General features: G+C 35.8%; 1 protein-coding gene across 1 annotated transcript in view; it reads right to left on the bottom strand.

Annotated features, from left to right (window-relative positions):
• PHTF1 (putative homeodomain transcription factor 1) overlaps positions 1–13,959 on the bottom strand; it is a 47,373-nt gene that overhangs the window by 16,840 nt on the left and 16,574 nt on the right. Inside the window, exons 4-6 of the mRNA XM_001499447.7 lie at positions 5,687–5,756; positions 5,061–5,219; positions 29–185 (exon numbers count right to left, since the gene is read on the bottom strand). Of these exons, the coding sequence (XP_001499497.1) occupies positions 29–185; positions 5,061–5,219; positions 5,687–5,756 (386 nt within the window). The remainder of the gene's footprint in view (positions 1–28; positions 186–5,060; positions 5,220–5,686; positions 5,757–13,959) is intronic.

Genomic DNA, 13,959 nt, shown 5'->3' with positions numbered 1-13,959 from the left:
CAACTACAGGTGTAGTTTCTCATCTCACCTTCTTCTCCGATTTCCATTGTTTCCTGATGGCCTTGTTATCTGAGTAGACACAATTTGACAGTGGACAGTCCCCATGAGTAACATAAGGCACAAGGGTCCAAGGACTTCACTCACATTCACAATAGGCATCATAAAATATAACACGAGTGCTAGAACTACAAAGAAGAGGTTTCAAAATGCAAAACAATAGGGCTTATCTTTAGAATTAATTGCAGTAACTATACAAACTACTTCTACGAAAAGCTATCATTTTAAAGAGTACACAAGTAAAGGCACCTAACTTCCTGCAATACAATCTGCCTGCACATTAGCTGAGTGAAAACCTAAAGCCCTTTCTGGCAGCATGATAATCTAGATATTTCACAAAGCTTTCCTCCACAGAGCAATGAGATGCTGTATCATACAGACACTTTGAAGTTCTGTTCTGCTCAGAGGAACACCATGCTCCAAGGCCCATGGCTATACAGGCAGCAATTAGCAAAGCTGGGATTTGAACACGGGCAGTCAGGCTCCAGAGTCATTAGCCTTAACTACTATGCTATATTGGCTCTTCGTATATGTAAGTGAAATATCCAAAGAAACCAATGATGAAAGAAACAGAAAAACATAAAAAATTATCTCCAAAAACTTCCAGATACATTTTATAGGTGAGTTTTTTTCAGACTTTGACATAAAGATAATTATTGCTATATAAACTATTCCTGTGTGGAGAAAAAAGCTACCAAATTCATTTCATGCCCTAATACCCTGATACCCAAACATAACAATAACAGCCCAAAACAATAAACTACAGAGCTTGCTGACTTGTGAGTATACATATAAGTTTACCACTAAAATGTTTCATTCACTGCTATACCTAGATCAGTAGCTGGCACATAGGAGGCACTCAATATTTGTTGAATGAATAACTGAAACACATCAAAGTAAATTTGACAATATAACAAAGGAATAATTCACCAAGACCATGTAAAGTTTATGCTAGAAGGATAGTAAGCAATCTGTCTCAGAGTCTAGAAGAGTCCTTGGCACAGACATGGTAGGCACTTAAGTATTTGTTGACTGAACTAATTTAATCCAATAATTTAATGTGATACAATTTTGATCACATACATATAAATCATTTCAATTGACAATTGTGTAAAAGGCCTTTGTCCCTTATTCCAGGGTGGTAACCTGTACACCCTTGGAATTTCCCAAATGATGGAAGTATCTTTGTTATTCATAGTGAGCCCCCTGGACTATATCTGATAGTGTATCCTCATGAGGTGACTAAGGATGTAGGGGTAGCCACGGAAAAGACCAACCATGTAATTAGAGGGTTGGGCCTTTCAGCCACATTGTATCAGCCTGATCTCTGGGGAGGGGAAGGGGCTGAAGATTGAGTTCAACCACTTGGCCAGTCACTTCATCAATCACAGCTGCATAATAAGCCCTCAATAAAAACTCTGGATATGGAAGCTTTGGTGAGCTTCCCTGGTTGGCAATACTCTGTAGGTATTGCTACGCATCATGGCTGGAAGGGTAACAGATCCCTGAAGACGATGAAAACTTCCTGTTTAGAACCCTCCTAGACTTTGCCTTATGCATTTCTTCTAATTTGTATTCTTTGGCTATAATACAACTGTAATTGTAAGTACAGCACTTTCCTGAGTTCTATGAATCAGTCTAGTGAATTATTAAACCTGAGAGAATGAGTAGGGGGCCCTCAAAACTGTAGCCAGCTGGTCAGAAGTGAGGGCAGCCCTAGGGACCTCCCATAGTAAGGCTGGTGTCTGAAGAGAGGGCAGTCTTGTGAAGCACTGTGCATTAACCTGTGAAGTGTGGCCCGACTCCAATAGTGAAAAAGCATTCCACAGAAATCAACATTTGTTCCTGATTTGTAATTAATCTTAAATGTCAATCTTTTCTAAAGTACTAGGAATATAAACTGTTTCCTTAACATACTAAAGAACATATAAGTAAAACCAACACATGTCATATTAATGGAAACATTCTGAATCAGGAGGAAAACAAAGAAGACCACTTTTACTGTTATTACTCACTGCTCTCAAAATGTTGACTATTTCAACAAAACTTAATGAAATGTATGAAAAAAGAGGAGACCAAATTTTCATTATTTGCCAATAATATGATCGTATAACTAGAAAAATCTGAAAGAAGCACTGAAAAGCTATTAGAATTAATGAGAGAGTTTAATAAAGTGGCTGGCTATAACAATTTTAAATATAAGCTAATAGCTTTCAAATGTAACAGCAATAACCAGTTAAAACTTATTAAAAAGAAAAACAAAAAGTGCCTCATATCTGCAGCAGCAACACACATAAAAACATAAAATATTCTACTTTAATATTTGGGAAGCTCTCAAGTGTCCAAAGATAGATGAATATATAAACAAAATGGTATATATACATACAACGGGTTATTACTCACTCTTAAAAAGGAAGGAAATTCTGACACATACTACAAATGGATGAACCTTGAAGACATTACACTAAGCGAAATAAGCCAGCCACAAAAGGATAAGTACTGTGTGATTCCACTTATATGAGGTACTTAGAGTAGTCAAATGTAGAGACAGAAAGTAGAATGGTGGCTGCCAGAGCCTGGAGGTGGGAGGAACTGGGGAGTTATTGTTTTATGGGTACAGGTTTCAATTTGGAAAGATGAAAAAAGTTCTGGAAGTGGATAGTGGTGACGGTTGCATAACAATGTGAATGTACTTAATGCCACGGAACCGTAAACTTAAAAATAGTTAAGATGATAAATTTTATCCTATTTATATTTTACCACAATAAAACAAATTTGAGTTTAAATTTAACAAGATCTAAGCAGACCTTGTAAGAAAAAAAATTCTACAAAGCTTTACTGAGAGATGTGACAGAAGATTTGATTAAAAGGAGAGATATATCAATTTTCTCCCCAAATATATTCCCCTCAAATATATGTATATCTATATCCATATGGGGGGAGGATTCTTGCCCAAATTCCAAATTTTTTTTTTTTGGTTTTGATCACGCAAAAATAATTCTAAAGTCTAAATAAATAATAAAGAAAAGAAATTTTAAAGAAATAATATAAAATATGAAAACTTTTGTTCATGATGGCATTATTAATAGGAAAAAAACCCAGAAACAACCTAAATGCTCATAATATGGAAACAGTTATGTAAATTATGGTACTTTTGTATAACAGAATATTAAGCAGCTATAAAAAGGTGTTTATGGTAAATCCATATCATAGACTCATACAGACATTAAAATGATAGTTTTAAATGATGTTGTGTCCATATGATGGAATATTATACAGCCTTTAAAATAACAGTTATGAAGACAATTATAATTAAATAAAAGTTAAAATTCAGTTGCTTATTCACACTGATCACATTCTGAATACTCAACAGTCACATGTGGCTAACAGTTACTGTACTGGGCAGTGCAGACATAGAACATTTGCATCATCACAAAATTCTATCAGATGGCACTGTCCTAACCTTAAAAAATTAAAGTTTTCGATCTGTAAATTCATACATATATCTTTCACTCTATAATGTAAACAACTCAAAAAAACTGACACTGACAAAAGAAGACAAAAATCACCCCAAATCCTTTCCCCTAACCCAACCTTCATCTACTCCTTGTTCTAATTCATGTCCTTTTGCACAGGTATAACCGTGGTATACAGTGCTGACTTGCACAAAATATTCCTAGTAGGCAATGGAGATATAGTGATAAAGAGAATATACTGGGTCTCTACACATAGTGAGAAGAGAAAAACAACATCAGGTAGTGATGATTAATACAGAAATTAAAATAAATTCCTGTGATAGTGACTGGGGAATGGTAAGTAAAAATAGGGACGGCCTCTCTATGAAAGTTACACCTTAGCTCAGATCTTAAAGATGAGAAAAAAGACAGCCATGTGAAAAGTCTTAAGACTGTTTCAAACAGAAAGAAAAGCTCTGTGTGAGGAATAGAAAAAAGGCCATTATGCCTAGAGTGAGCAAGGTGGCGAGTGGTAAGACATGACATCTGAGAGGTTAGCAGGGAACAGATTAGATAGGGCATTTTAGGCCATGGTAAGGAGTTTGGATTTTTATTCTAAGGGTAATGAGAAGTCACTAAAGGGTTTTAAGCAGGAAAATGACATGATATGGTTTCCATTTTTAAAGATTTCTCTAATTGTTGTGAAAAGAATGGTCGGTAGAAAGAAGGCTCAGAGTAGATGTGATTTCAGGGGTCTAGGCCAAGAGATGCTGGTGCTGTGGACTAGGATGGTGGCAGTACAGACTGAGATAAAGAAAGAGTCAAGACATATTTGGAAAGATGAACTTACAAACTTGGTGACAGACTGTATGTGAGAGGTGATGGTAGAGTAGAATAGGAAGACAATTTTTCACTTGAAAACTGGGTGGTTGATGGTTTCATTTAATGAAAGGAGGGAAGACCTAAAGAGGACTAAGTTTGTACCTAAAAAAAGTCTGGAAAAAAAAAATCAGGAGTCTCATTTTGGGTTCAAGATACCTATAATTCTTTATAATTACCTATAATTAAGATAACTCATAATTGAGTTCAAGATACCTATTAAATCTCCATATGGAAATGTCAAGCAGGCAGTTAGATTTACAAGTCAGAAGTTCAGCAGAGAGCTGCTCTGAACATATAAATCTGAGAATCACTAGTGTATCAATATATTTAAAGCAATGGGGCTTGACAAGAGTACCTAGAGAAGAGAATCCAAGATCCAACCTTGACGTAATTCAATATTCAAAGGTCAGACAGAAGGAAAGATTGAAAAGGCTTGGCCAGCGAGACAGGTGGAAAGAAATTCAAGAGAGGAGAGTATACAATCGTGTTTGCTCTCTCTGAGCAAACAAATTTAAGATGATCTCCAAATGGCATATGTCCCTTCATTTCTTTGTACTTTAAACCATCAGGTGAAAAGATAAATGTAAGAACAGTAAGGCCTGCCTTACCTAATAACAAAAGCTTCAAAAAGAAACTGGCATAATTCATTCCAATTCCTCCAATTACCTTGCATGAGGTAAAGCAGTAGCAGCCAAACAAAGATTCTTAAGGAGGTAACCTGAATCCACCAACTGCTGAACAAGGGAAAAAATACAACTCGAACAAGCCCCTTCCGAGTCAGAGATGTCCACGGAATTTCAGGTTTGGCTTTGGCAAATGTTGAGCCTTTAAACACACAATAAAATAAAACATCAAACATTTATATACACTATGCTAATGCCCGCTTGCAATACTATATTAAAAGTGGTGAGAGCAAAAATCAGCACATAACCTGTTCGGTTCAAAAGAATCCTCTTAGATGCTCGTTAAATATAATAACTTCTTGCCTCAATCACTAGGACAGGAGCTCAAAATAAGTCAGGCTTACTTGAATATGATACAATATATTGTTCTTAATTAGACAACAGTAAGTCTCCAAGTTCATTCCTCTTACGGAAACCATGTAATTTATATTGCCACATAGTACTAAAGCAAAGGGAAAAAAATGCTAAAGCATGAATGATGAGTGAAGAATATTACTTTTGGAAATTAAAGCATACCATCACATAGGGAAGATATCTAAAAAGAATCTTTAGTACCACTATGAAATGATGTAATAATATATATAACAAATAAACCAAGTTAGAACTTACCTCTGATTAAGTCAACATCAATCAAGTCTGGCTTTATGTGACCCATCTTTTTTGGTTTGTTTTTGAAGCCCTGGGATAAAACAACAACAACAAAATAAATAAACAAATTTATTTTTTTAAAAGTCCTTTTAAATACAAAAAGTAAACTTAGGTTTCTTTTTCTCTATATCTGACTCCCTTTTACTGGGGACACTTAAATCCTAATGCTCCTTAAAGGAACTTATTAATATTTATTTAGTTTTGGTTTTTAGCTTTATTAAGTAATGCATGTGTACACTTTTATCACTTTTAAAAATAATCCAACAGAACCAAAAGATCAGTAAGTGAAAAATAGTGGTCCCCTGACCCACAGCTCCTCTTCTCCTAATTTCATTCATTAAAAACAAATAAGCTTCATCTTTTTTAAACTGTTTCTCTTGGTGTTTACTTCCATACTTCTAAATAATGTTTATACTGCTGTTTTTTAATTTATTAATTTTAGAAATCATCATTGTTGTTAGTGCCGTCAGTCGACTCTGACTCCGAGCGACTCTGTACAGCAGACCTGACCTGGTCTTCTAGCCATCCTCTCACCTTACGGCGCTGTATCAGACAATCCTCCACTGCTATTCTAGGGTTTTTGTTCATGGCCAATTTTTTCAGAAGTTGGGGGCCAAATCCTTTTTCCTAGTCTTATTTAGTCTGGAAGCTCCACTGAAACCTGTCCACCATAGGTGACCCTGCTGGTATTTGAAATACCGGTGGTATGGCTTTTAGCATCACAGCAACCTGCAGCCGCCACAGTATGACAACCAGCAAATGGATGGTGTGGTTCCCTGACCAGGAAAGGAACCCAGGCCATGGCGAATCTTAACCACTAGACCACCAGGACTGGCTTAGAAACCATCTACTAACTCCTAATATAGTATATGAGAATTTACTTCTCTTACACCACTAAACTCCATATCTTAACTTGCACCCCAAAAACATATATCCTTACAATATAGTTATATTAATTTTTGATGTATCAATAATCTATACTTACAATATGATCACTTATGAAATATTGTTCTCTGTAACCTATATTTTATATTCTTCCATTTACTCTATGAGATCAGTCAAAATATTTTTCATTTTCCAAATACTCAAATGCCAGAAAATTAATCAGTCTTTTTTATCTAAAAAAAATTCCCGGAAACATCCTCCCCAGAACCCTCTGTCTTCCTGCTTCATTTGCACGACTTGCTCTCTGGGCCAGCTGCACAGCTGTAATCCCAGGACTTCTCTTCACTATCATCCTGACAATTCCCTTCAACTCTCTGTGGTTAATCCCAATTTCTTATAGCCCATGTCTTCTTAAGAGCACCGCCTTCAGTAGCTTTCTGAGAAAGGGGTCACAGAAGATAATTTTTTGAATCCTCGCATGTCTGAAAATGAATTCATTCTACCCTCATATCTGACTAAAAGTCACACTAGGTGTAGAATTCTAAACAGTTAGTCATTTTCCCTCAGGAATTAAGACATTGTTCCATTGTCTTCTAGCTTCCAGTGTTGCTGCTGCAAACTCCATTGCCGTTCTTATTCCTGGTGCTTTGAACATGAATTGTTTCTTTCCTCTGAATCCTCACTTTATTCATGGTATTCAGAAATTTCATAATGATCTGCCTTGATATAAGTCTTTTATCATTTATTGTGCTGAGAATCCCTTCTATATGGAAATTTGTTTTTCAGTATTAGGGAAGTTTTTTTATAATTTATTTTTATATTTCTTCCCCTGTAAGGCATTTAACTTTTCTCTATTTTCTACCTCTTTCATCTTTTTGTTCTGCTCTCTAGAAATTTCCTCTAATTCTTCTGTTATTCATTCTAATTCTTTCAGTTCATTTCTTTCTACTCTCTTTCACATTAGAGGATTTATTCAACTAACTAGTAATCATTGGCTATCCATGTATATATTAGGATGAGGAGCTAAAAACTTGATGCACCCAGCTGTCTACTTCTAGGTATATACCCAAGAGAAATGTATACATATTTCACCAATAAGGTGCACAAAATGTTCATAGAAGTATTATTTTTAAGAGCCCCAAATTGGAAACTATCCAGCAACAAGTGGAAATTGCTCATCAATAGTAGAATGGATAAATAATTGTGGTATTGTAGTGAATAAACTATAATTATGTAACAACATGAATGAATCTCACAAACATAATGTTGAACAAAAGCAATTTGACTCAAAGCATATAATTTAGTTTATATAAAGTTCAAAAAAGGTCAAAATTAATCTATGATGCTAGTAGTCAGAATACTGGTTACCTTTGTTGGTGGCAGTGACTGGAAGACCATGTGAGAGGAGCTTCTATGGTACTGCTAATGTTCCATTTCTTTTTTTTTTTTAATTTTTAAAACTTTTAAAATTTTTTTATTTTATTGAGGTCATATTGGTTTATAACATGTGATTTCAGGTGTACATTATTATATATCAGTTTCTGTATAGATTGCATCATGCTCACCACCAACAGACTAGTTTTCATCTGTCACAATACATATGTGCCCCTTTACCCCTTTTGCCCATCCCCACCCCCTTCCCCTCTGGTAATCACTAATTGTTCTATTTATCCATGTGTTTGTTTATCTTCCACATATGAGTGAAATCATATAGTGTTTGTCTTTCTCTGTCTGGCTTATTTTGCTTAACATAATACCCTCAAGATCTATCCATGTTGTTGCAAATGGGATGATTTTGTGTTTTTTTATGCCTGAGTAGTATTTTGTTGTATATATATATATATATACACCACATTTTCTTTATCCATTCATCAGTTGGTGGGCACTTGGGTTGCTTTCACATCTTGGCTACTGTTAATAATGCTGCAATGAGCATAGGGGTGGATAGATCTCTTTGTATCATTGATTTCATGTTCTTTGGACAAATACCCAGTAGTGGAACAGCTGGATCATATTGTATTTCTATTTTTAATTTTTTGAGAAATCTCCATACTGTTTTCCACAGTGGTGGCACCAGCTTGCATTCCCACTGGCAGTGTATGAGGGTTTCCTTTTCTCTACATCCTCTCCACACTTTTCATTTCTTGTCTTGTTAATTATAGCCATTCTGATGGACCTAAGGTGGTAGCTCATTGTAGTTTTGATTTTCATTTCCCTAATAATTAGTGGCATTGAACATCTTTTCATATGCCTATTGGCCATCTGTATACCTTCTTTGGAAACATGTCTGTTCATACTCTCTGCCCATTTATTGATCAGGTTGTCTTTTTGTGGTTGAGCTGTAGGAGTTCTTTATATATTTTGGAAATTAACCCCTTGTCGGATTTATGATTTGCAAATATCTTCTCCCAGTTGGTGTGTTGTCTTTTTGTTTTGTTCACGGTTTCCTTTGCCTTGCAGAAGCTTTTTAGTCTGATGTAGTCCCATTTGTTTATTTTTTCTTTTGTTTCCCTTGCCCAAGTAGACATGATATTTGAAAAGATGCTGCCAAGACCAATGTCAAAGAGTGTGCTGCCTATATCTCTTCTTTGAGTTTTGTGGTTTCAGGTCTTACATTCAAGTCTTGAATCCATTTTGAGTTAATTTTTTGTGTACAGTATAAGATAATGATCTACTTTCATTCTTTTACATGTGGCTGCCCAGTTTTCCACACACATTTATTGAAGAGACTTTCCTTTCTCCATTTTATGTTTTTGGCTCCTTTGTCAAAGATTAACTGGCCATAGACGTATGGTTTTATTTCTGGGCTTTCAATTCTGTTCCATTGATTTGTGTGTCTGTTTTTGTGCCAGTACCATGCTGTTTTGATTAGTATAGCCTTGTAGTATATTTTGAAGTCAGGGATTGTGATGCCTCCAGTTTTGTTCTTTTTTCTCAGGATTGCTTTGGCTATTTGGGGTCTTTTGTTGTTCCATATACATTTTAGGATTCTTTGTTCTATTTCTGTGAAGAATGTCATTGGGATTCTGATTGGAATTGCATTGAATCTGTAGATTGCTTTAGGTAGTATGGACATTTTAACTATGTTAATTCTTCCAATCCATGTGCATGGAACATCTTTCCATCCCTTTTTGTTTTCTTCAATTTCTTTCAATAATGTCTGATAGTTTACACTGTATAGGTCTTTCACCTCCTTGGTTAAGTTTATTCCTAGGTATTTTATTCCTTCTGTTGCAACTGTAAATAGGATTGTATTCTTGAGTTCTCTTTCTGCTAGTTCGTTATTAGTTAAAGAAATGCCACTGATTTTTGTATGTTGATTTTATACCCTGCAACCTTGCTGTAGTTGGTTATTATTTCTAATAGCTTTCTGGTGGATTCTTTAGAGTTTTCTATATATAGAATCATGTCATCTGCAAACAGCGAGAGTTTTACTTCTTCCTTTCCAATTTGGATACCTTTTACTTCTTTATCTTTCCTAATTGCTCTGGCCAAAACCTCCAGTACTATGTTGAAAAGGAGAGGCAAGAGAGTTCTTGTTCCTGTTCTCAGAGGGATGGCTTTCAGTTTTTCACCATTAAGTATGATGTTGGCTGCGGATATGTCACATATGGCCTTTATTATGTTGAGGTACTTTACTTTTATACTCATTTTATTGAGAGTTTTTATCATAAATGGATATTGGGTTTTGTCAAATGCTTTCTCTGCATCTATTGAGATGATCATTGATCATGTGATTTTTATTCCTATTTTGTTAATGTGGTGTACCACATTGATTGATTTGCAGATGTTGAACCATCCTTGCATCCCTAGTACAAATCCCACTTGATCACGGTGTATGATCCTTTTAGTGTATTGTTGTATTCAGTTTGCCAATATTTTGTTGAGAATTTTTACATCCATGTTCATCAGCAATATTGGCCTGTAATTTTCCTTCATTGTGTTGTCCTTATCTGGCCTTGAGATCAGGGTGATTTTGGCCTCATAGAATGAGTTAGGAAGTGTTCCATTTCTTCAGTTTCTTAAAATAGTTCAAGAAGGCTAGGAATTAAATCTTCTTTGAGCGTTTGGTAGTATTCTCCAGAGAAGCCATCTGGTCCTGGAGTTTTATTTTTGGGAGGTTTTTGATTACTGTTTCAATCTCTTTACTTGTGATTGGTCTATTCAGATTCTCTATTTCTTCTTGATTCAGTCTTAGGAGGTTGTATGAGTTGAAGAATTTATCCATTTCTTCTAGATTTTATCTAATTTGCTGGCATACAGTTTTTCATAGTATTCTCTTGTAATCCTTTGTATGTCTGTGGTATCCACTGTAATTTCTCCTCTTTCATTTCTAATTTTATTTATTTGAGACTTCTCTCTTTTTTTCTTAGTGAGTCTGGCGAAGAGCTTGCAAATTTTGTTTATCTTCTCAAAGAATCAGCTCTTAGTTTCACTGATCCTTTCTACTGTTTTTTTAGTCTCTATTTCATTTATTTCTGCTCTAATTTTGATTATTTCCCTCCTCTGCTGACTTTGGGCTTTGTTTGTTCTTCTTTGTCTAGTTCTGTTAGGTGCAGTTTAAGATTACCTATTTGAGATTTTTCTTCTTTGTTGAGGTAGACCTATGTTGCTATAAATTTTGCTCTTAGAACTGCTTTTGCTGCATCCCATGAGTTGGCATGTTGGGTTTTCATTTTCAATTGTCTCCAGATTTTTTTATTTCTCCTTTGATTTCTTCATCAATCCAGTGATTGTTCAGTGGCATGTTGTTTAGTCTCCACATATCTGTGACTTTCCCAGCCTTTTTCTTGATATTGATTTCCAGTTTCATGGCATTGTGGTCAGAAAAGATGCTTGATATGATTTCAATCTTCTTAAATTTATTGAGGCTTGCCTTGTCTCCTAACATATGGTCTACCTTTGAGAATGTTCCATATGGACTTGAGAAGAATGTGTTTTCTGCTGTTTTTAGATGGAATGTTCCATATATATCTCTTAAGTCCATCTGGTCTAGTATTTCATTTAAAGCCACTGTTTCCTTGTTAACTTTCTGTCTGGATGACCTATCCATTGATGCAAGTGGGGTGTTGAGGTCCCCTACTATTATTGTGTTGCTGTCAATTTTTCCCTTTAGGTCTGTTAATAGTTGTTTTATACACTTTGGTGCTCCTGTGTTAGGCTCATGTATATTCATAAATGTTATGTCTTCTTGGTGGAATGTCCTTTTCATCGTTACATACTGCCCTTCTTTGTCTCTCATTGTCTTTTTTATCTTGAAGTCTGCTTTGTCTGATATAAGTATGGCAACACTTGTTTTCTTTTGCTTGCCATTTGCTTATCATCTTCCATCCTTTCACTCTGAGCCTATGTTCATCTTTATAACCGAGATGTGTTTCTTGGAGGGAACATATTGCTGGGTCTTGTTTTTTAATCCATCCAGACACTCTGTGTCTTTTGAGTGGAGAATTCAATCTATTTACATTTAGAGTGATTATTGATATATGAAGGCTTAATACTGCTATTTTATCTCTTGCTTTCTGGTTGTTCTATATTTCCTTTGTTTCTTTCCCCTTGTATTTCCGATTGCCATTTCAGTTTGGTGGTTTTCTCAGTTTTCTCTTTATTTATGATTTGTGGCTCTCGTCTGAATTTTTGTTTGGTGGTTACCATGAGGTTTGTATAAAAGATCTCATAGGTGCTGGCCCAGTGGCACAGCAGTTAACTTTGCATGTTCTGTTTCAGCGACCCAGAGTTCGCCAGTTCAGATCCCGGGTGCAGACCTACACACCACTTAGCAAGCCATGCTGTGGCAGGCTCCCACATATAAAGTGGAGGAAAATGGACACGGATGTTAGCTCAGGGCAAATCTTTCTCAGCAAAAAGAGGAGGATTGGTGGTGGATGTTAGCTCAGGGTTAATCTTCCTCAAAAGAAAAAAAAAATCATAGATGAGATAGTCCATTTTCTGATAGCCTCTTATTTTCATTAGCCTAAGAAGGTTCCATCCCTTTCCTCTTCTCCTTCTGAGTTATTTTTGTCACAAATTGTCCTCTTCTGTGTTGTGAGTTTGTGTGTAAATTGAAGTGTTTATAGTTATTTTTGATGCTTTCTTTCCCTTTGTCTTTTATGTTATGGTTAAGTGTTTATTTATCTATTCTGATATAGAGCTGTAATTTTCTGATTCTATGTGTCTATTTCCTTGCTCGAGGTTTTGTAAACCTTTGCTTTTTAGTTTCAGATGGGAGGGCTCCTTTCAACGTTTCTTGTAAGGCAGACCTAGTGGTGATGAACTCCTTCAGCTTTTGCTTATCTTTCTCCAGTGTATCTGAAGGATAGTTTTGCTGGAGAGAGTATTCTTGGCTGAAAGTTTTTGTCTTTCAGTATTTTGAATATATCACTCTATTCTCACCTAGCCTGTAAGGTTTCTATTGAGAAATTCGCTGACAGTCTGATAGGGGTTCCTTTGTAGGTTATTTTCTTCTGCCTTGCTGCCCTTAGTATTTTTTCATTGTTGTTCACTTTTGCCAGTTTTAATATTATATGACTTGGAGAAGGTCTTTTTGCATTGATATAATTAGCAGTTCTATTGGCTTAATGTACTTGTAAGTCCAGTTTCTTACCCAAGTTTGGGAAGTTCTCAGCTATCATTTCTTTGAACAAGCTCACTGCTCCTTTCTCCCTCTCTTCTCCCTCTGGAACACCTATAATCCTTATGTTGCTTTTCCTAATTGAGTCGGATAGTTCTCAAAGAATTACTTCATGTTTTTAAAATCTTAGTTCTCTCTCCTCCTCCACCTGAAGCATTTTTATCCTCTAAATCAGTAATTCTGTTCTCCATAACATCAGCTCTATTTTTCATGGATTCTAGATTATTTTTTATCTCATTAACTGTGTTCTTCATATCCAAACTTTTTGCTTGGCTTTTTTTTTTTTTAGAGCTTCAATCTCTTTGGTGAAGTATTCCTTCTGCTCATTAATTTTATTCCTGAGCTCACTGAACTGTCTTACTGAGTTTTCTTGTAACTTGTTGAGTTTCTTTATGACAACTATTTTGAATTCTCTGTCATTTAGACTGTAAATTTCTGTGAGTTCAGGATTCGTTTCTGGAGACTTGTCATTTTCCTTCTGCTCTGAAGTGTTAATGTAGTTCTTCATGGTGTTTGATGAAGTGATCCTTTTCCAGCACATTTGTGGTAGTATCAGGTCACAGATTCCACCTGTCCCCACTGGAGGTACAAGGTGGGGCAGGAGCTGCGTTTTCTGATCCCATCCCACCTGCTGGAAGTTGTGCTGGTAGAGTTTCTCCATGTTTGTGCACTGGCCATAGCCTCTTGGCAGGTCATGCATGCATGCATGCACAGGTGGGGT

This window comes from Equus caballus, chromosome 5, assembly GCF_041296265.1.
Source record: "Equus caballus isolate H_3958 breed thoroughbred chromosome 5, TB-T2T, whole genome shotgun sequence".
NCBI classification, from domain to species: Eukaryota; Metazoa; Chordata; class Mammalia; order Perissodactyla; family Equidae; genus Equus; species Equus caballus.
Note: the sequence above shows the minus strand (reverse complement) of the source record. Positions and strands in the feature narration are given on the sequence as shown.